This window comes from Pezoporus flaviventris, unplaced genomic scaffold (genome assembly GCF_033815535.1).
Source record: "Pezoporus flaviventris isolate CSIRO_AGI_PZ_B2104156 unplaced genomic scaffold, CSIRO_AGI_Pfla_v1 ptg000002l, whole genome shotgun sequence".
NCBI classification, from domain to species: Eukaryota; Metazoa; Chordata; class Aves; order Psittaciformes; family Psittacidae; genus Pezoporus; species Pezoporus flaviventris.
Window position 1 is genome coordinate 63677418 of NW_026892550.1, and position 23036 is coordinate 63700453.

General features: G+C 42.2%; 1 protein-coding gene across 6 annotated transcripts in view; it reads left to right on the forward strand.

Moving 5' to 3' along the window:
- Positions 1–23036, forward strand: part of MGAT4D (MGAT4 family member D) — a 44347-nt gene continuing 21311 nt past the window's right edge. For 2 of the 6 annotated variants that reach the window (XM_061441833.1, XM_061441876.1), the window contains exons 1-3: positions 4278–4555; positions 18244–18405; positions 22880–23020. In XM_061441833.1, the coding sequence (XP_061297817.1) occupies positions 4465–4555; positions 18244–18405; positions 22880–23020 (394 nt within the window). In that variant the 5' untranslated portion in view covers positions 4278–4464. Of the gene's footprint in view, positions 161–3455; positions 3564–4277; positions 4556–18243; positions 18406–22879; positions 23021–23036 lie in introns of those variants that run through there. The other 4 variants (XM_061441866.1, XM_061441858.1, XM_061441849.1 and 1 more) reach the window with 4 other exon arrangements.

A 23036-nucleotide genomic window follows, 5' to 3' on the forward strand; every position in this document is an offset into this window, starting at 1 on the left:
ACCCATGAGCCTGTATTTTGTCCAGTATTTATTTTCATCTTTCATCTGCTTAGCCACAGATACGTGAAAACAAGTTTTGACAATATAAGATAATCATCTTTTAGCAAGAAAAGAGATTCAGTTACAAAGCATGAGGACAAGCCTAGAAACTTACTTGCAGGTAAGGCATCTGGATGGAACTAAGTTGAATGACTTAGGTTACTCGGCAGCGTGTTTTATAGCGTTCTTAAAGATGATCAGTTTGCTAAAAATGCAGAAAGTCTGCTACTCTGAGGTAAAACTGGTCTGAAATATTTATTACCCCCTGAAAAAACCCTGTGCATCTTATTCCAGTTCTGCATAGTTCTTGAGCATGTGAAATAACATACGAAGAGAGCACTGGGAGGAGGGTATTAGGGAATTAAGAGGGCCTCTGTAGTAGGCCTAAATACAGTGGAAGTTAATGGCATTTTCAGTGATGAGGTATTTTGTTTTTTTTGAGGAACAGTTAATGCACTACCTCATCATAAGTTAAGGTGCTGGTCTAAATAGTGAGCAGTAAGTAAATGATCACCACAACCCATCCCGGCTGAGTAACTGCATCTGGTTTAGTGTTGGCCTTAATAAATACCATCTAATGCATTCAGCGGCAGTCTGCATAGACTTTCCCTTTATGGTGTGTAGCTTTGTTATTAGTTTCTGGAAATATGTGATGGTTTGTGGCTTTTTTTCTTACTGGCTCTGAAAATAAGCTAAAATTAAGCATGTGTTACAGTTCTGTTATTCTTATCTTCAGTAGCACTCCTGCTTGACCACATCATTTACATGTTTGCTTTGGCTTTGTAATGGATAAAACACTGGCCAGTCAATTAAAAGGCATTTTATTCCTTACATATAACATATTTAATGCTTATTTATTCCTCCTAGTTCTAGATCTCTATTTTATTGCAACTGTGCCAAAAACTACATTGATCTTCCATCAGAAGTAGTACACTGAGCTTTTAGTTTCTTAATTTGGAAAGGGAAATGGTGCTAAGGAGGCAATAGCATGAGAAGATCGAGTCATAATCACATTGGTAATACAAACAATTGCAAATACATATTCAAAGTGTAGGTTAAAAATTTGTCAGTAAACATATCAAAGATGCAATCAGAAAAGAGGAATAGGGAAGTTTAGAGTGAATGGGTACTGAGCAGGAATAGTGCGGGCAAACTCAGGCTTTCACAGTGATTCATGAATAACAACATGTATAATTCCAAGTCATTAGTAAACAGAGAAGTAAGCCCATCCAAATCATCATTCAAACACTGGAAGGTTTCAATTACCTTGCAGGAGCAGCAATGTACAATTTGGGGCGTCTGAAGTCCTTTCAAAGCATGTAGTCAAGGTGTCTTGAGGAGCAGCACATCAAGGCAGTGTTCACACTAGGGCTCCAGCATGCTTGTGTCTGCACACCAGTGCTAGGTTTTGTTTGCTTTACATGACACTACTCCCAATGACTTGGGGCTTTGGTATAAGTTAAGATGCAGTTGTAAACAAATAGAGAAAAGGAGGGAAGAGATATTGCATTAATAACACAGGCATATTTTTATAAACCAAACTATGTAAAATAGTATGTCCTTTGGGTAAATCATAGAATCATAGAATATTTAGGGTTGGAAAGGACCTTAAGATCATCTAGTTCCAACCCCCCTGCCATGAGCAGGGACACCTCACACTAAACCATCTCACCCAAGGCCTCGTCCAACCTGGTCTTGAACACTGCCAGGGATGGAGCATTCACAACCTCCCTGGGCAACCTATTCCAGTGCCTCACCACCCTAACAGGAAAGAACTTCCTCCTTATATCCAATCTAAACTTCCCCTGTTTAAATTTTAACCCATTACCCCTTGTCCTGTCACTACAGTTCCTAATGAAGAGTCCCTCCCCAGCACCCCTATAGGCCCCCTTCAGATACTAGAAGCTGCTATGAGGTCTCCACACAGCCTTCTCTTCTCCAGACTGAACAGCCCCAACTTTCTCAGCCTGTCTTCATACGGGAGGTGCTCCAGTGCCCTGATCATCCTCGTGGCCCTTCTCTGGACTTGTTCCAACCGCTCCATGTCCTTTTTATGTTGAGGACACCAGAACTGCACACAGTACTCCAGGTGAGGTCTCACAAGAGCAGAGGAGAGGGGCAGGATCACCTCCTTCGACCTGCTGGTCACACTCCTTTTGATGCAGCCCAGGATATGGTTGGCTTTCTGGGCTGCAAGCGCACACTGAAGCCAGCTCATGTTCATTTTCTCATCAACCAACACCCCCCAAGTCCTTCTCTGCAGGGCTGCTCTGAATCTCTTCTCTGCCCAACCTGTAGCTGTGCCTGGGATTGCTCCAACCCAGGTATAGGACCTCGCACTTGGCATGGTTAAACTTCATGAGGTTGGCATCAGCCCACCTCACAAGTGTGTCAAGGTCCCTCTGGATGGCATTCCTTCCCTCCAGGGTATCAACCGAACCGCACAGCTTGGTGTCATCGGCAAACTTGCTGAGGGCGCACTCAATCCCACTGACCATGTCAGCGACAAAGATGTTAGACAAGACCGGTCCCAACACCAATCCCTGAGGGACACCACTCATTACTGGTCTCCAGCCGGACACTGAGCCATTGACCACAACTCTTTATGTGCGGCCATCCAGCCAGTTCTTTATCCACCGAGTGGTCCATCCATCAAATTGATGTCGCTCCAATTTAGAGACAAGGATGCCATGTGGGACAGTGTCGAACACTTTACACCAGTCCAGGTAGATGACATCAACTGCTCTACCCCTGTCCGTCAGTTCTGTAGCCCCATCATAGAAGGCCACCAAATGGGTCAGGCAGGATTTCCCCTTAGTGAAGCCATGCTGGCTGTCACCAAGCACCTTGTTGTTTTTCATGTGCCTTTGCATGCCTTCCAGGAGAATCTGCTTCAAGATTTTGCCAGGCACAGAGGTGAGACTGACTGGTCTGTAGTTCCCTGGGTCATCCATTTTCCCCTTCTTGAAAATGGGGGTTATATTTCCCTTTTTCCAGTCATCGGGAACTTCACCTGACTGCCATGATTTTTCAAATATGGTGGACAGTGGCTTAGCAACTTCATTTGCCAGCTCCTTCAGGACCTGCAGATGGATCTCATCAGGACCCATGGACTTGTGCACATTCAGATTTTTAAGATGGTCTCGAACCAGTTCCTCTCCTACAGTGGGGGCAAGGTCTTCATTCTCACAGTCCCTGCGTCTACCTTCCAAGACTTGGGTGGTACAGAACCAGTGCAGCCTTTGCCAGTCAAGACTGAGGCAAAGAAGTCATTCAGGCAATAAATTATATATGCTAGTAATAAGGAAGCAGGTAACAGATTAGATAGCAAAGAGCTTACTGCTTTTATCAGCTGACCAAGTCCAGTATGATTTCTGAAGTTGTCCTTCAGGATTTGGCAATGCAGAATGAGAAACTGTATTTTTTTTATTGCAGGTGTGGATTGGGGGATAGATCTGTGAGCAGGCAGAGAAGATGTCAAAGTGAAAGCCACTGAGTCCCCACTGACCAGGTATGAAAAGGAGGTACTTTCTTCTTCTAAAACGCAGGTGGTTCTATTAGAACTGTATCCCAGTAACAGATTCTGGAAGGCTCAGTAAATATCTCCTGTCTTTATAAACCATATTACAGAAGATGTATTCTAAACAGTGACTAGATATTCATTTGCTTATGGATTGCAAAGGATCTAAACAGAAAAAGAGGTGTGCCTGCCATGTCAGGAAAACACGTGTGAAGCAGGGCACGATGGCCAAAGTAAAATGTCATCCTAACCAGTGCACATCAGGATGTCAGCAGGTTAGATTTTGCAGCTGCTTTCCCTACTTTTTCTCTAAAGATGAACAGAAAAACTGTTTCTTCATCTGACTGTGCTAAGTGTGTGCATTAACTGTACACCGTAGGTTGCCTTCCTGATGGAATCTTACAAGTGATATGCAAACAAATGAAACATTGGGTTTAAACGAGCAAAATACTGATAATCCTTCTGGTGGTGTGACTTGGGCTACACTGTAGCTGCCCAGGCGTGGGGCAAGAGGCGGTCGTGGCTGTAAAAGTACAGCCTATACTTGCTGCAGCGAAGAGGTTTTCCAGTTTGGCTCCTAGCACCGGGAGGCCTGCGCTCTACCCGGGGCTGCTCAGCGGGGACTGATGGGAGCGCTCCTTCACGGGGCAGCTGTCGCTGGTGAGGAACCCCGGCGGCCGGAGGAGCGGGTCCCTCCCGACGGCCGTGAAAGGGGAAGGCACGGCGGCACTGCCGTCGGGAAGTGGGGTGTCGGGAGGACGTGCCCGTGTCCCGGCCCGTCTCGGCGCGGGGGGCGGGCAGGTTGCCGTGGTGCGGACACGCCCGGTCAGCAGTTGCCCGGGTGAAGGTGGCGTTCGGGCGTCAGAGCCGCGGCTGGGTCCGTGAGGGCAGCGTTCCGTCGGGAGATGCGGCTCCGTCACGGCCGGCTCCTGACGGTGCTGTGCCTCGGCTGTGCCTTCCCCCTGGTGTGGTACGCGGCGTGGCAGGGGGCCCGAGGTGAGAGCGAGCGGCGGGCGAGCTCAGCCGAGGCGAGCCGAAAGCAGCCCTTCGCGTCCGTCCCGTCGGGTCGGGGAGCGGAGGGAGGGCTGGCCGGCGGCACCTCCCTCTCGCCGGGCCGTCCGGGCACCGTGGCGCTGGGTTCCCCTACCCCAGCGGCCGGGGTCCCTCCGCCCGTCAGGGACGGCGGAGGCGAGTGAGGCCGTCGTGCGGCAGCGTCGCGACGAGAGGCAGTGAGGGAGGACTGGTAGAGGAGTGTGAGAGGCTGAGTCTCCGACTTTTTAATAGTTTCATTTCTAAACCTTAAAATTACTTGTGTCTCTTTCATGGGTTATGCAGGTGGCACATGCTAGATAGTTCTATGAAAAGCCATGTCTAAGATTCTCAGAAAAAATAAAACTGATGCTATTTTCCAAAAATAAGCGAGATCTCTCCAAACAGTACCTCTGAGGTCCGCAAACGTGGTTTGTTATGTGACAGCTCTGGGTGAGGCAGAGAGGCGATCTCTAAATGCTTCCCATATGCACCTTTGAAAAAGGTCGGGTTTTATAGATGCTGTAGAATTAGAATAAGCCAATTAGCAATTCGTAGGATGAGGGCAGAACCCCGCCTAGCTGTTAATTTATTTGTATTATTTATTTCTGTAACAGATAGAAGTGGTAATAGAGATCTTGGCACCACAACAGAATATTGAGTAAAGGCAGTGCTGGCCCTCTTGCTTTCATAATTTCTCGTCGACTGTATGGTTATCTTACAACACTTTTTCTTGGTGGCAGTCCTGCTGGGAGTGGGGAAGGAGAAACAGAAGCAAAGGCAGGGTGTGTGTTAAGAAACTAAGATCCAAGAGATATAGAATGAAAACATGTGTCCCATCTGTAGTTACCACCCCTGGCACCGTGTTTCTTGTGATTCCTTGTTCCTGAAATTCCTTTTCATTCCCCTTTTTTTTTGGCCTTTCTCTGCTGGTGTTCCATGCAAGGATGTTTTGATTTGGGTTTTATTTTGTCTTTTTTGGTGGAGGGTTAGTACATGTTGTGGTGCTATATATGTTGTTTTAACTTTTTCTACAGCTATCTCCTCCTCCACAGGAAACAGAATAACCAATTCCTTTCAGGTGATATAATTTTCCTAATTATTATTATTAGCACCTGGTTTCTGAACAAACTTTAAGCCGTTACAAATGTCAATATGTAGTCTTCAGAACCACATTCTCTTGTAAGCTTGATAAATCTCACAAATATGTAAATAAGAGTTGATACTAGAAACTAATGGAGGAGATAACAGCATGTGGTGAATGATTTTTGTATTAAGCTTATATTGCTGGAAAGATAGTCTTTGCTTCTGAATAGTGTTAGAAGCTTCTACCCTCTGAGAAAAACCCAAGAACGTACCAACATACCAAGAATGTATGTTGTTACCTTTTTCCACAGAGAAGCACTGGGAGCAAATCAGCTAATGCTCTATTGTTACAGAACATCTAATTAAGAAGGTGGTTTCAAGTTAATCTTTTTGACTGAAAGCAGGTAGATACCTGTGCTTAAATATTGTTAAACCTCTCTTCTTCCCTTCCATGTTGTGGAATGAGTATTTTCACTGACATGCCTAGAGCACAACAGGAGTGCCCAATATTCTCGCATGTCAAACCATGTCGTTTTCTCTTCTAATGCCCTTTTCACTTATCCCACCTGTTAGTGAGAGGTCAAGTACTGTTACAGCTTGTCAGCTCCCATCTCTTTCACTCAAATGCTGTTCTCTGGCTAATTTTCTTCCACGCATTTGTTAAATCTCCTCTTAATTTAGCTTCTTTCTCTGCTTTGCCCATTAAAACATTTAGGCTGCTCTTGATCTTTGACTGCAGCATATTGCATTAAGCAGCAGTAGTCTGCTGTATTCCTTCTGATTTCTATCCAGTTATTGTTTCTTGGATTGTAGTGACATTGGGATAGCAAATAACCTTTTTTTGTTTGTTGTACAACTAGGACAGGGCATCCTAGCTCAAGACTAGTGGTCTTAAGTACTTCCATAATATGAAAAGTGTATAATAGTCCTGTAAAGCGTTGTTTGGTTTGTCTTCAGTTTCAGGGCCTTTCAGCCCTTGAGTACTAGGTCCAAGTGTAAATCAGGTATTGGCTCTGTCCCAGTTTCTGTGCATATAAAAATCAATAGCTGAAGCCTGTGACCTTTAAAATCCTTATACTAAAGGGCTAGCTAGCTTAAGGATTTGGGTAAAAATGTATTTGCTGTCAGTAACAGCAGTAAATAATTGGCTGTTTGGTACTACTTCTAACTACTTGGTGGAGCCTGAGTGTTGACTTCCAGTTGTGAGACTTAACTTGAGTTCAGGTAACTTGAACTGGCATGGTAGGGAAGATGCTCCTGCATCTCTCATGCTCTTAAAACTGAAAGTTCAGAATCTACCAAAGTCACTAGACTTCAGCTGTTGTCGGTAATCGTAGAATCATAGAGTGGTTTGGGTTGGAAGGGACCTTAAGATCATCCAGTTCCAATCCTCCCTGCCATGGGCAGGGACACCTTACACTAGACCAGGTTGCTCAAACCCCCATCCAGCCTGGCCTTTTGGACACTGTCAGGAATGCAGAATCCACAGCTTCTCTGGGCAACCTGTCCAGTGCCTCACCCCCCTCATAGTGAAGAATAATATCATATATATTTTGACTATCCTTTCAAAGATTTTCATAGTCACCCTTCTTATTGCTTTAGAAATATAAGTGGAGGTTTCATTTTAAATAAGCTGATATTTTTGTGGCCAAAAAAAGATATGAAAGTAGTTGCAGAGATAGTTGCTAATCACCATGTCTTCAGCAAAATCTGATACTGTCTGCCTAAACTTGTGTGGTGATTCCATCAACATCATCTAGAGTCCTTGCAAACACAGGCTGCTATTTGGAAGTAATCAGATGGCCTACTGTAGCAATACCTGTTCCATGTCCCGCGTGGTTTTGCTGTGAGCTTTTTGGTCCCTCACTGGGCCCTAAGCAAAACCTGTCTGAAGCAAAGTTTGTATCTGAGGATAGGAAAGGCTGTTGTCAGTATGATGCAGCTGTTCCTACTGTTGTAAAACTGAGTTACAATCTACTTACAGTCCACCTGACCAAAAGTATTTGCTCTCATATAAATCCTCTTCATACAGATTTGTTCTTCTGGAAAGTAGTATACAACTTACAATACATGTAGTGTTTTTCTCACACAGTTTCACCTACTATTTTCCATGTAAATATTAATCAACAAGAAGGTAGAGAGGAAAATATGAAGGTAAATGTCAGGAGGTAGCAATTTTATTCTTTTCCCTCACTTGAAAAAGAGTAAAGGAGAATTCAAGGCTGCATTATAAACTCATTATGAACTGACATAAAATTTCTTCAGAGAAAACACTATTCCTGAATAAAAAGAAACTTTGGCTGCATGACAGTGCATTTCTAGAAGTCCCAGCAATACGGTAAATCAGCTCATCTCACATTGCAGTGCTTCTTCATGTTGCTGTAAGGGTTATAAGATTAGATCACTTTGAATTCACTTGTGATAGATTGCTGCCCTCTTCACCTAAATTTGTGGGTTACTTTATCCAGGTAAATAAAAACTATGCTTTGTCTGGAAGTTAGGAGGAAGTGATGCTAAAGTATGATGTCACAAGCACCTAAGCATGTTAATATATACATGTTGAGTCAAATATTGCAAAACCCACATTTGTTTAGTTATTTGGTTTAGATGGGGTGAAGAAGAGAAACTGTTCATACTTGATCGCATTCACAGATATATATTTGAGGTTTAGCAAATTGTTTAACATACTACATTTTTTTATTGTTTCACGAAGGTTTTCATCAGGAAAAGGGGTACAAAGGGTTAAAAATGTATTTCTGATGAAAGTATGTTTTGCAGTTGAGACATAGTAATGCACACACTAGACCAAAGAGCTGATGACACATTTATTTCCAGTAATCATTTGCCCACTGTGTGATGCTTTGCTTCAGCTGGCCAAGCCCTGCTCCAGCTGTGCACCCAAGCACAGGTCCCCAGGAGATTCTGTCGTTTGTGATGGAGTTCTTTGCAGGTTTCCTGTCCAGACTCAACTGGCACACTCTGGCTCAAAGCTGTAATGAAATAGTGGCAAATTGACAGATTGGTGAGGAGTCTTGAATTACACCGTTCTTATTTCAGCCAGTACAGTCTATCCAGATTTATGAACATGCAGGAGCCAATTTTCCTGCCTGCTCCAGGTCTGCTAGACTGTGTTTAAGCATTTTCCCCAGCTGTCCAAGCTGACTGGTAGGCTACCTCTTCCCTGCTTGCCTTCATGCGTGTGTTTCCTTCTAGTGGAACTGAGAGCATGCAGAGGTTAAGGCACATGCAGGTTTTGCCCCAACACGCAGTCAGGATGTGGCCAAAATGCACAGCATGGTAAAGGAAGAGTTTCTCCAGTCCACTGATTGCTTACTTAGTTTCTTTGTATAGTTCTACATTTAGGTTTTTAAAAAAAACAACCATACAACAGCCTCAAATAGGACTTAAGACTAAGTACTTACTGATTCCACATTTATTTCAAAATTCATATCCAAGACTTACAAAAGCTCAATAGTTTTACTGGCTTTTAAATGTGTAATTTACTAAACTAAGACACTGCTGCTTCTTACAGTTACTTCAGGCAGAATAGTAGCTGCCTTGTCCTCAAAAGCAGAGGAACTGAGTCATAAATCCTATAAAGATTCAGGTACAAGATGAGACTAGTTACTGTTGTTTTTTGTAGAGAAAGGGATAGGGAACATTTCAGACGTGTCTTTGTTTGCTGTGCAGCGGCTCATCGCAAGCTGTACTTAAGCAAGTGCAAACATATGACCTTCACACTTCTCTAATGTTACACATAGAGTCTTGAGGAACAGTTTTATCCAGACATAAGTTAGTGGCTAGGTATTTAATTATAAGTGTGTATAAATAAGTGATTGTTGCTACATCAGGCAGAACAGTAAAAATATCTTAAAACTAACCAGAACGATGTAATAACCATTGCTTGAAGTGAATGAGTACTTTTTATTTTTCTGATAAAGGCCATATTTAAAACAGAATTTTCCACTGCTATTAAGAACTTATATCACATTACTAACATCACTATATTAAAACTGAAATATACCACTTATGGGCAAACACCATGCAACATCCATTTAATTTATGTATTTTCTCACATAACGCTATTGCTTATATAGAAAAGCAGTGTTATATGGGAAACAGTAATGTTCTGACTGAATGCTTTGAGATCACTTTTCACTACATTCTAGTACAGGAAAAGACTCGAATCTAATATGAGAATTGTTGGTCAACCTTTAAGAAGATATCATTAGAACTTAAGTTGTATTTGCTGTGAGACAAGTTTGCTTATGTATATTCAGTAAAATACTGAAGTGTGTAAATCCTTCAGTAAAAAGCATTCTATGCCAAACCCAATAGCAAGTCCATGTTCGTTATATGACAATGTGTTTTAAACTCAGTTATTAACTTTGAACTGCTTTTAACTTTTTAAGGTGTTTGTTGGTTCATTTTAATACTGGAAAGCAATTCTAATTCTATTCCTAATATATCCTCTGTATGGGCACAGAGGAACCCGTATTTCTACCCCTGAAATTGCTGTCACACTGCTTTTCCTTGGTGTCACTTGGTTAATGCAGCGTCCCTCCCCTGGCCTCCACTATCTTGAAGCTTCTGATGTGGATACTGTCAAAGACAAGTAGGCACACTGGCAGAACATACTGCTTCCTGGTTCCTCTGCTTGCGTGGAAGCCTACATTGAGGGCTGTGAAAACATGGTGAGATAGTCTTCACTGCATGTTAATCCCTGTGCTTTGGCTTCCTGAGCCTGCACATTTGATACTACTGTGTCATGGCCAGGCCACGTTTCAGCCATCCGGCTGAGAATTGTGTCTGGCTGAAATCAGTCTTTCTCCTCCTACTTACAGCCTTCACCATTCGCCATAGCAATAAGCTCTGCAGCTCAGTTGCCATCAAAGCATGGACAGGACAGATGAGTGGAAACAATTAGAAGCTTCTTAACTTGGTCACTTAACCTGCCCTCTTCAGCTGTGTAAAATAAACCAACCTGACCACTGACTGACTTCAGAGGCTCCTGAAGATTTAAGATCCACATTAAGACATGCAGTGTCCTACTCTTAAAGTTCAACCATTGAAGCCACCCCAGTTCTGATGAACATTAAACATAATGGGTGAATGTATTCAGTGCAGGTGAAGCAGCTTTTGTATTTTTGATAGTTTTTCTTGGCTGCCTCTAACCTGTTGGGAGACGTGAACAATTCTGTGCTGTAATGCTACCAAGAAAAAAAAATACACAAATTCAGGAAGGTGTCTTTAACCTGGAAAGGTGCTTAAATACCCTTAGACTTTAGCACATTGTTGAATGGTGTTTGCATAAGAACTGGCTGTTCTGAACTAGGACAGAGGCATTGTTTGGGGGATTTTCTTTTCCTCCTTGCTCTGAGAGAACAAAACCTGAGCTTGCAAAGCATGTAACAAGATTTAGTGAAGTCTCTGTATTTTAGATCAGTTATGGGAAGATAATAGACTACCACAGTTATTGGTGCAATGCACGCATCAGTGGTTTAACATGCTTCATTAACCTGAACAGCAAGCAGTGGTTCCAAGTGCAGAGTATGACAAGATCTTTTGCAGTTAGTGGCTTATATAGTTTCTTTTAAGGCGGGCATTAACCAAAGTTCAGTTTCTAAAAGAAAGTGTCTCCAGGTATGATAAGCAGTATCAAGAAACAGGTACCAGAGTCACTGCTAGTTTTTAGGGCGTTTTCTTCTCTCTGCCACTCCCAGATTTCCTTTTATTCTCTTTTTTCTTTGAATGCTAGGAGGAGATAGTAATGAATTGTTCCTCAGACACTCTTAGATATTGCCAGAAATCAACCGTTAATAAAACTGGAAGCATTTATGAATAGGAAGTACTTGTGCATGGAGCGAAGAGAAATAATCGGTTGACTTTCAGAATGAGTGTTTACTTCAGAGATTAGTATTGTCTCTAAACAGTTTCAGTTCCTGGTGCATAAAATTATATATACATCTATATCTATTAGGAGATAAAACAAGATCACATTTAAAACCATTTTAAGTATTGCCATCTTAGAATTACAGTAGCCATAAGTATCTATGGCAATGTGTACCAAACAGCTGAAATGCTGTAGTAGAGCTGATAACTTGTTGCAGAAGTTTTAAATACTGTTGCTGTGTCTGTTTGGTGGTTGGTTTGTTTTGGGTTTTTTTAACTCTCCTGGTTTGTAGCCAGTGTAACCCCATGGAAATTTCCTGGTAGGTTTCCTTAACCTGGCAGAGTGAATCATCTTCAGCTCACCTTTTATCTTCATTAACTTTCTGTAGTTTTGCCATAACTCCTCATCTTGCTTTTTTCCAGTTTTATTCTGACACTCCCTATTGCTGGCAGAACCACTGGTAGCTAAGGTGTTGCCAAGTCAGGCTGTTACTGTGGACAGTGTTTCATGAAGCTCTTTTCTCCTGTCCCTCCTTGCCAGAGTGAGCTATGTTTGCTAAAGGACCCTGTCTGCTTGTTTCCAAGCAAGCTACTGGAAGCCAGTGGTCTAGTTCTGTGCAGATCCTTAGATACTTCAAGCAACACTTTCCACACACATGCAAATCCACTTAACTTAATGACCAGTTAATCATTGAGAGTATTTAGCTTCATAATGCTTCTAATTCTGTCTTCTTAGCTTGCTACAATTATATCAGTAATGAATACTATTCATGACAGTACCTTACTGCACAGCAAAACATACGAAGTTCAGTACTGCTGTCCAAACACACATTTTTTGCCAAAGGTTTGCTAATAGTTAATATCACTCATTTACATATGCTCTAACACTTGGAACATTTCATGTTTTATTTTGAATTATATATGTTTATAATAACAAACTCAGTCTTCACTAAGGGTGAGTGAATGCTGTGTTCCTTCTGTCCAACCCTTGCTTCTCCAGCTGTCAGAATTGAATAAGATAAGCCATAGTACTAAGTGTCTTGTTCTACTAACGGATCAGAGGCTTCAATTCTCTAAGTCTCAAAAATGTGGTTTCCATTTTCTCGTCTGAAGAAGTAGATAAGACCATTTATGAATACCAGCTTCTTTGGGTGCACTGAGTGACAGCGGAGTCTTGACCTTTTATATTTGTCAGAGGTCTATGATTATTTTGGTAGGCTTACCCATAAGTAAGCAAATAAAACTACAGTTACTTGGTGGTTGCAAAAATGTCAGTCCAGTGGTGACACTGACAGTTTAGAATCACACTGACGATAGATAGCTGAAAGAATTGTAAAGAGAGAGTCTACTATTCTTCATGCGCAATTTCTTTACTGATTATCCTATAATGTAGTTGTACCAAGGGGAATTTTAGTTTGGTTTAGTAAAATCTTACGTTGTTACAGAACTGGAAGTGTCAATGGAACAACACTTTGTTGTTTGCATCTTCCCAGGAGCACATGGAACTTTACTGCAGGTTAAACCTCCACTTTTTCTGGGCACTTCCTATTATCTAACTCCTAATAAAGGTAATTGGAACATTAAAAAAAAAATGCACATCTCTTACTATAGCTTTAGTTAATACCTCTGAATTTGTCATGGAATGGCAAGATAAATCTCTGCCATATTTATTTGCATTGATGCCCTATTTGGAATCACTTTCTTGCTATGAAAACAGTATGATTAATGTCTGTCAGTCACCTAAATCAGCTTAAGCCTTCTGTTGCTCTTTTATTCATATACATTCTAAAGCAAAAAAAAAAAAAAAAAAGGTTGGACTATAGTGTTAGAAACAGCTGCAAAAGAAAAGCATAAGCCGATATATTCCTACATAGTAGTTGATGAAAGGGATCTTCCTTACGTGCTCCAATGATTTAGCTTGTTTGGGTTCTAGCTCTGCAGCTTGATGCTTCCTGAAAGATTTGTGTTGGAAATCTATTTTAACCTTTCCCCTGAAGCTGTTAAAAGATGCACTCTGCATTACATTGAACATTCCTTTATTTATTCTCCAACTATTTTTTAGGGAAGCCTGCTTCAGTAAAGTAGAACTTTCTTGTTGCATGCAGCTGAAATAATCCAGTTTCCCCCTCCTTTTACCAATGTTAAATTTACATTCATAGCTGCACAGTAGAGAATACTTCTAGATAGGAATGCCTTTCTTGCAAGTAAAACATTTTTAAGACTATCAGAAAATTTTAGGAAGCATTCATTTTATAGGCATTTTACTAAACACACTTGATAATTTAATGAGAGCAATAATAATAATACAGCTCACATGTTCACTTCTTTTTTAAACTACTTTCTTCTTAGATGGTTTAAATTTCAGGCTGTTCCAACCACACATATATTGATTAAATTAAGGACTTGTGTTTATTGTAAATTAAAAAAAAAACAAACACAAACATTTGTCCAAAATAAAAATTAATTCCAGTTTGAAATGCCTCTGCAGATCCTCACCAATTTGTATTTCCTGCTTATTTTGCAGTCTCTTTTATACGCTAGAATTCCCAGGAATTCACTTTTGCTGAGAGACAATGGTGGGTCCCAGAAAATTAGTCCTGCCACAGATGGGACTCAGCAGTCCACAGATAGAATGGGAGAAGTGTCTAAATAACAGCATTTAATGAAAAAAAAACCCACAAAAAAAAAAAACAACCCAACAACAAACAAAAAAAACAACAAAACACCCAAACAAAACCAAAGAAAAACAAAATAAGCATCGTTACAAAACACTTCAAAATGAAATAGAAGCCCCCTTTTGCCCTCTACTTTCTTTACTTCCTATTGCAAAGCAGGTGACATTACTGAAGTGTTGCCTTATTATATTCATTTTAACACTAGATGTGTTGGGGGAGGGGGGCATCATTCCATTCCAACACACCCAGTCAGTTGCCAGAACCTATAATAAATGCTTGGAGCAATGTAGAGATATCCCAGACGCTCCAGCCAATGAGCTGGCTTCATTTGGAGCTCTGCTCAGATGCCTCTGTACAAATGCCCGTAGCATGGGGAACAAACAAGAGGAATTAAAGATGTGAGCACATCTATGGGGGTATGATATAATAGGCATTACAGAAACGTGGTGGGATGGTTCCTATGACTGGAGTGTTGGAATGGAAGGTTACGGGCTCTTTAGGAAAGACAGGCCTGGCAGGCGGGGAGGGGGAGTTGCCCTTTATGTTAGGGATAGGCTGGAGAGTATGGAACTCTGTCTGGGGACAGGTGAGCAGTCCACAGAGAGTTTGTGGGTCAGGGTTAAAGGGAATATAGCTATGGGAGACATTACTGTGGGGATCTGTTACAGACCACCTGATCAAGGAGAACCTGCGGATGAAGCACTCCATAGACAGATAGGAAAAGCCTCACGCTCGCAGGCCCTTGTTCTCATGGGGGACTTCAACCACCCTGACATCTGTTGGAGGGACGGTACGGCCCGGCACAAGCAATCCAGGAGGTTCCTCGATTGTGTAGAAGACAACTTCCTTCTGCAAGTAATAGAGGAGCTGACAAGGAGAGGTGCCATGCTTGACCTCGTGCTCACCAGCAGGGAAGGGCTCCTTGGAAATGTGACTCTCCAGGGCAGCCTTGGATGCAGCGATCATGAGATGCTGGAATTTGAGATCCTCAGGACAGTGAGAAGAGCGTGCAGCAAGCTCACTGCCCTGGACTTCAAAAGAGCAGACTTTGGCCTTTTCAGGAACCTGCTTCGGAAGGTTCCATGGGATACAGCCCTAGAGGGCAGAAGGGCCCAAGACTGTTGGTTGATATTCAAGGATCACCTGCTGCAAGCTCAGGAGTGTTGCATCCCAACCAGAAGGAAGTGCAGCAGGAGGGCCAGGAGACCTCCTTGGATGGATAAGGAGCTCCTGGGGAAAATTCAGTTGAAAAAAGAGGCTTATAATAAGTGGAAGCAAGGACAGGCAGCCTGGGAAGAGTACAGGGATGTTGTCTGAGAAGCTAGAGACCAGGTTAGGAAAGCTAAGGCTCAGTTAGAATTAAACTTAGCTAGAGGTATTAAAGATAACAGGAAGGGATTCTACAGGCACATAGCAAATAAAAAACAGACTAGGGGGAATGTAGGCCCCCTCAGGAAGCTCTCGGGAGAACTGGCTACACAGGATTTGGAGAAGGCTGAGGTTCTGAATGACTTCTTTGCCTCGGTCTTCACTGGCAAAGGCTCTGACCAAACCACCCAAGTCTTGAAAGGCAGACACAGGGACTGTGAGAATGAAGACCTTGCCCCCACTGTAGGAGAGGAACTGGTTCGAGACCATCTTAAAAATCTGAACGTGCACAAGTCCATGGGTCCTGATGAGATCCATCTGCAGGTCCTGAAGGAGCTGCAAATGAAGTTGCGAAGCTGCTGGCCATCATATTTGAGAAATCATGGCAGTCAGGTGAAGTTCCTGATGACTGGAAAAAGGGAAATATAACCCCCATTTTCAAGAAGGGGAAAATGGATGACACAGGGAATTACAGACCAGTCAGTCTCACCTCTGTACCTGGCAAAATCTTGGAGCAGATTCTCCTGGAAGGCATGCAAAGGCACATGAAAAACAACAAGGTGCTTGGTGACAGCCAGCATGGCTTCACTAAGGGGAAATCCTGCCTGACCAATTTGGTGGCCTTCTATGATGGGGCTACAGAACTGATGGACAGGGGTAGAGCAGTTGATGTCATCTACCTGGACTTATGTAAAGCGTTCGACACTGTCCCACATGACATCCTTGTCTCTAAATTGGAGAGACATCAATTTGATAGGAGGACCACTCGGTGGATAAAGAACTGGCTGGATGACTGCACACAAAGAGTTGTGGTCAGTGGCTCAATGTCCAGCTGGAGACCAGTAACGAGTGGCATCCCTCAGGGATCAGTGTTAGGACCGGTCTTGTTCAGCACCTTTGTTGCTGACATGGACAGTGGGATTGAGTGTGCCCTCAGCAAGTTTGCCAATGACACCAAGCTGTGTGGTTTGGTTAATACCCTGGAGGGAAGGAATGCCATCCAGAGGGACCTTGACACACTTGTGAGGTGGGCTGATGCCAACCTCATGAAGTTTAACCATGCCAAGTGCGAGGTCCTATACCTGGGTCGGAGCAATCCCAGGTACAGCTACAGGTTGGGCAGAGAAGAGATTCAAAGCAGCCCTGCAGAGATAGACTTGGGGGTGTTGGTTGATGAGAAAATGAACATGAGCTGGCTTCAGTGTGCGCTTGCAGCCCAGAAAGCCAACCGTATCCTGGACTGCATCAAAAGGAGCGTGACCAGCAGGTCAAAGTAGGTGATCCTGCCCCTCTCCTCTGCTCTTGTGAGACCTCACCTGGAGTATTGTGTGCAGTTCTGGTGTCCTCAACATAAAAAGGACATGGAACTGTTGGAACAAGTCCAGAGAAGGGCCATGAGGATGATCAGGGGACTGGAGCAGCTCCCGTATGAAGAGAAGCTGAGAAAGTTGGGGCTGTTCAGCCTGGAGAAGAGAAGGCTGCGTGGAGACCTCATAGCAGCCTTCCAGTATCTGAAGGGGGCCTATAGGGATGCTGGAGAGGGACTCTTCATTAGGGACTGTAGTGACAGGACAAGGGGTAACGGGTTAAAACTTAAACAGGGGAAGTTTAGGTTGGATATAAGAAGGAAATTCTTTCCTGTTAGGGTGGTGAGACACTGGAATGGGTTGCCCAGGGAGGTTGTGAATGCTCCATCCCTGGCAGTGTTCAAGACCAGGTTGGATGAGGCCTTGGGTGATATGATTTAGCGTAGGGTGTCCCTGCCCACGGCAGGGGTGTTGGAACTAGATGATCTTAAGGTCCTTTCCAACCCTAACGATTCTATGATTCTATTCTATGTCTAACAGTCTTTTATTCATGTGGCAATGAGGCAGTGGAGGCACTAACAGATATAAGTCTTGTGCATCATCTGTTAATAACTTCAGAAGTTCTGACAATACTGGCTTCTTAGGAAAATGGCTATCCTACAAACGAAAGATTGATGCTACCCTAGAATACTATGCAGAACAGCAGAAGGTCTGATAACCGTGACTGAGAGCACAGTGTTTCTAATATTGATACAATTCTAGACTATTTAATCAAAGGTAGGCTATATATTATGAAGGGATCATTCAATACAGAGCAGTTTCACTTATTCTCTAATTAAATATATCCACAAGTTCAAATAACCATCTTTACTAATAGTTCTTAATACACTTCAGACACTTTTTTATTCATAGATGAGGATACTTATGCTTTAATCTTAGTGTTTTATACATAAAACATTAAATGATTACACCCTTTAGTGTGACAAAGGTCATCAAGATTTGTTGCTTAGTGAAGAATTTTGTTGGCTTTACTGGAAAGCACCTTCCCCTGCACCTCATAGTCTTCCCCTGACTTTTTCCGTATTATGGATGTCATATTGTTCTTTTCTTCTGTTGCAAGCCTTTACCCAGCTGTAGTACGTAAGTTCTGCTACTTAATACTCTTCCAGACTTCTTCATTCCATGCAAAAATTTTGAGTGGTCTCTTTTATTATTGTTTACACATTGCTGGTTGTGTCTTCTTCTAGACTGTCTCCTGTTCTTAAACTTTCTCTTTATTCCATCATATAGTTCACCACATTGTAAAGATACTGTGTTCTCATTGCAGAAAATGACTTGGACATGTACCAAAACCAGTTTCTGGAACTTCGGCAAAGACTATTGTATGCTGAAAAGGAGAATAAGAAAAGATCACAGGAACTGAGCAGTGCCTTAGATGAAATTAAACGCGTAGTTGCAAAAAGAATGAACTTGACAACAAATCATACAGGTTTGTGTGTATAAAAATGTACTGTGTTAACTGTTCAAAGTTTTATGTGTTCGTGTTTCTATGATTTTGTGTTTATCACCAGTGTGGGGAGGAAAATCATTGATTTGATTATATTAGCATTAGGCAGAAGTATCTACTTTTTAAAAGGGTGGGAAAGTAATCTGTAGCCCCTCTTTAAATAGGATCAGTTAGTAACCAAATGAGGGGAAAAAAAGGGGACACAATAGATTGCAGTGCGGTCATAATGGCAAAGCTGTACATATTGCTAATCATGTTTCTTACAATGCTTATCTCTCTTTTACTGCCAGCTGCAGAGCACTGAATAAGCTAATTTTAACGGCTCCTACTATGACACTACACCTTGATAAATACTAGGGCTGTGTCTAACCTGGAAGGCAGGTACACCTCTTCAGATGTCCTGGTGTCCCTCCTGTCTAGGTGGAGTGACATTTGTGGGGGGCCTTCTTGGCCATGAGTGCTCATCCTGCCAGTGGACCCCAGGCACTAAGGTGTGTGTGCTGGGTGCACAGTCTCGTCTCAGCAGGCGTACAGACCGCATACAGCTGGGTGCTTGCCTGATCCAGGAGCTAAGAAGTCCCATGAGGTCTTGCTGGCTAGATACAGCCTTTGTCCACAGTATGTGGGGTGACTGGTGGCTGACAACATGGTCCGTATTCTAAACCTTGTAAGACCATAACCCTGCCAACACTCAAGGATTTGTTTAGGTGCATCTGAACAGTCCCACTGAATTAGTATTGAATAAACAGACAAAAAGAAGAACAGTCTAAGAAACAAAGCTGACTACACAAGGCAGGAAAGCACCTTGTTCCTTCTTCCCCTCTAAAAGTCCTTGTTAATTCCCTGTTTTAATCTGATACCAGCTCACAGTACAGAATGCAAATAAGAATTTTTTAAAAGTAGTTTTCAGTAGCATCTAGACTCTTAGGGGTGTTGTGGAATGCCTCACAACAAGCACAGAGATGCCTATTCTACTTTTCCTTCTCTCCCCCGGGGAAGTAGCTCTTCCAGCTAAAAGGGAGGAAGTCAGATCCTGCACTACTGTATCACTCCTTTTAGAGGACAGAATCAAATAGTCTAAGCTATTGTATGCAACTATAATGTACAGATAGATCAGATAGATGGGGATGTACAACAATCTGTAAGGCAAGGAGCTAATATATTTTTTAGTAAAAAAGAAGTTTAATTAAACAATGGGAAGAAGCCAGGTCATCAGAGTAAACTTAACTGCATGTTGGTGTCTGTCTTAAACCGAATAAAATCAGAGAAACCCTCCTCAAAGGTTTTCTTTTAATTGATATCACTTACAAGCATTCACATTTCCTTCAGATTATTAATAAACTACCTGCAAGATAGGCTGTCAATGTGATGTTGTTGGCTAAAACTAGTTGAGGCAGTGTTCTGATATCAGCAATGCCCTAGCACCAGCGTCTTTGTACAACAGATAAAGTGTCTGGAGGAGACACCCATTGAAGTATGAATTACCACAGATAAATTCATAGGAGGTATACTTTTCATTTGGGGCATGAAGACACACGTGTTGCAGTAGCTAGTAGGATACAGAAAAAGTCAGCAAGAGAGAATGACAGACAAAATTCTAGTGCAAGAGCCATATGATGCCAGTGGCAGAAAAGCAAGATTTAGCCTTAGCTGGTAAATAAAGTCTGGAGTGATCTTCAGTTCTGTTTCCAAGCAGTTTTCTTAATGATGAGAAAGATCATTTGCTATTCTTTGTTGTCCTGGTTTCAGCTGTAACAGTTATTTTTCTCCTTCCTAGTAGCTGGTGCAGTGCTGTCTTTTTTACTTTAGTCTGAGAACAGTGCTGATAACACACTGTTGTTTTATTTGCTGCTCAATAGTGTGTACTCTGATCAAGGACTTTTCAGTCTCTCATGCTCTGCCAGTAAGGAGGGGCACAAGGAACCAGAGGAAGCAGAGACAGAGCACCTGACCCGAACTAACCAAAGGGGTATTTCATACCACAGCGCATCATGCCTAGTGTATAAACTGGGGGGGAGTTACCCAGAAGGCCAAGGTCACCGCTCAAGTCAGGCTGGGTATTGGTCAGCAGTTGATGAGCAATTGTATTGTGCAGACGTTTGCTTATTGGTTTTTTTTCCCCTTTTAGTTTTATATTCTCTCCCCTTGTTATTTCCCTTATCATTATCAGCATTGGTGATAGCAGTAGTGGTTTTGTGTTATACCTTAGTTACTGGACTGTTCTTATTTCAGCCTGTGGGAGATACAGTCTTTCAGTTCTCCTCCCCATCCTTCCAGGAGCAGGGGGGAAGAAGAGGGGGAGTGGTTGTGTGGTTCTGAGGTACCGGCTGGGCTTAAACCACGACAGTCCTTTGACAAAAAAAGCTACAGCGCTCGGGATTCCCAGGCAGTCTCCCACCCAAGTACTAACTGATCCTGACCCTGCTCTAGCTTCCCAGATCAGATGAGATTGGGCATTCTCAGGGTGGTATGGCCGTAGGCAAAAGCACATGCACTATTTGCAGCAGCATGCCAATTCCCAGCAAAAGAAGCAGGCAAGTTTCAAAGGTATCTAAAGGATATTCAAAACCTCTAGGTGCTGCTATAAATAGCCTGGAGGGGAAGTGGAGAGTGTGAGGGAATGTCTCCTTCATAGGTTGACCCTCCAAAAAGGAAAAAAAAGATGTTTAATTGCTAAAAATTCCCATTATATGCCTCCCAAAGTATAGAGGTGATGACCACACCGAGAATGCATAATGGATCAGTCTCATGATCAATGATTCTATTGTATTACAAGTCATTACCATGAAGTACAGCAAAACAAGAACCTTGGCTCAGGCCCCCCAGCTGATAAACGTTAAAACAGCAAACACTGGCTGCAAGTGAGATATGACATGCTGAAACTCTGAGGCCAAGCTCAACAACTCTGAGAGCAAATAAATCAACATCCTAATAAGTGATAATTAACCCGATCAATGAATGTTTATCACAGATACAATTAGACACACTCTGGTCAGATCTGTCATTATCTCAAGCCTTCGAGCCCCACCTTAGGTGCCAAAAAGAACTGCGATTTAAGCCCAGCCGGTAACTCAGAACCCTGCAGCGGCTCAATCACTTTCCCGTAATTTCCTCCCTCCCGCTCCTGGAGGGATGGGGAGGAGAAATGAAAGAATGTAACTCCCACGGGTTGAGATAAGAACAGCCCAGTAACTAAGGTATAACACAAACCACTACTACTACCACCAATAATAATAATGATAAGGGAAATAACAAGGGAAGAGAATACAACTGCTCACCACCCACTGACCAATACCCAGCCCGACCCAAGCAGCAATCTAGCCCTTCTGAGTAACTCGCCACAGTTTATATACTGGGCATGACGTGCTGTAATATGGAATACCTCTTTGGCTAGCTTGGGTCAGGTGTTCTGTCTCTGCTTCCTCCCAGCATCTTGTGCCCCTCATGGCAATGCATGAAAGTCTGAAAAGTCCTTCATCAGGGTAAGCGCTACAGCTTAAACATTGGTGTTATCAGCATTGTTCTCAGACTAAGAAAAACACAGCACTGCACCAGCTACTAAGAAGGAGAAAAATGACTGCTACTGCTGAACCAAGGACATTTGTAAATATAGTCTGAATTTTAATCCATTCAAATACTTTTGTTAAAATTGCATGGTGCATATCATCTCTACATTAAGCACAACTTTCTTTATAATTGATTTTATAATTATTTTAGAATTAATTTTTCCAAGTTTTTTATTAGATTTATTTGAAGAATTTTTACCACCACTGGAATGTTCAGGAATGTTTATAGCAAGGAAGATAGATTAGTGAATTAATGGTATCTGGGTTTTACAAGGCTTATATAAAAAAAAAATAGGATTATTTTTGTAAGGTCACACTTGAGTTATTTCAACATGAATAAATATTATTTTAATCTTTATTTTAAAATAATAAAGAAAAATATTTCTTACTTTTAACTACTACAGTCTTTTGCTTTTCAAATAGTTTCTAAAGGCCTGGATCTGGTTCTCCTTTTTGCCATAGGATATTTTAAAACCTGAGAACTTCTGTTTGAGCCCTGAGACCACCATGTGTTATATTTTAGGGGAACCGTTTAAGTTTGTTAAGTAATTAAGAAAGTTATCAATCAGAATCTGTGTTCCTTTAATTAAAAAAGGTATTTTTTTTCCTGTTGCTTTTAAAATAACTGCTCACTGTGTTTCAGGATGGCTCAATCCTACAGCTGTTCAGGCACAGGGAGCTCTGCACCATTGCCTGGGGCATGGGGGGTTGTACTGGGCCATTCTCAGTTTATTAGCAGAGGAGGGCAACATATGATACAGAACCACTTCAGAGAAACACTTCTGATTGATCAACAGTGTGTGTAGTAATCTGATAGTATTCAGTTGAGGAAAACAATTTAAATAATAAGCTTCACTGCTGGCTCTTTATATGTGTGTTATTTCTTTAAGATGATATGAAGTGGAAAGTGTTAAACTTCACCAGAAAATTCCCAGTGAATCTTATAAACATGTACTGCTATCTACCTCACCTTCAAGAATATGAAGATGCTGTTTTCCCAAATGTTATTTTTGGGCAACAGAGAACTGGAGGTAGGAAATAAAGCTT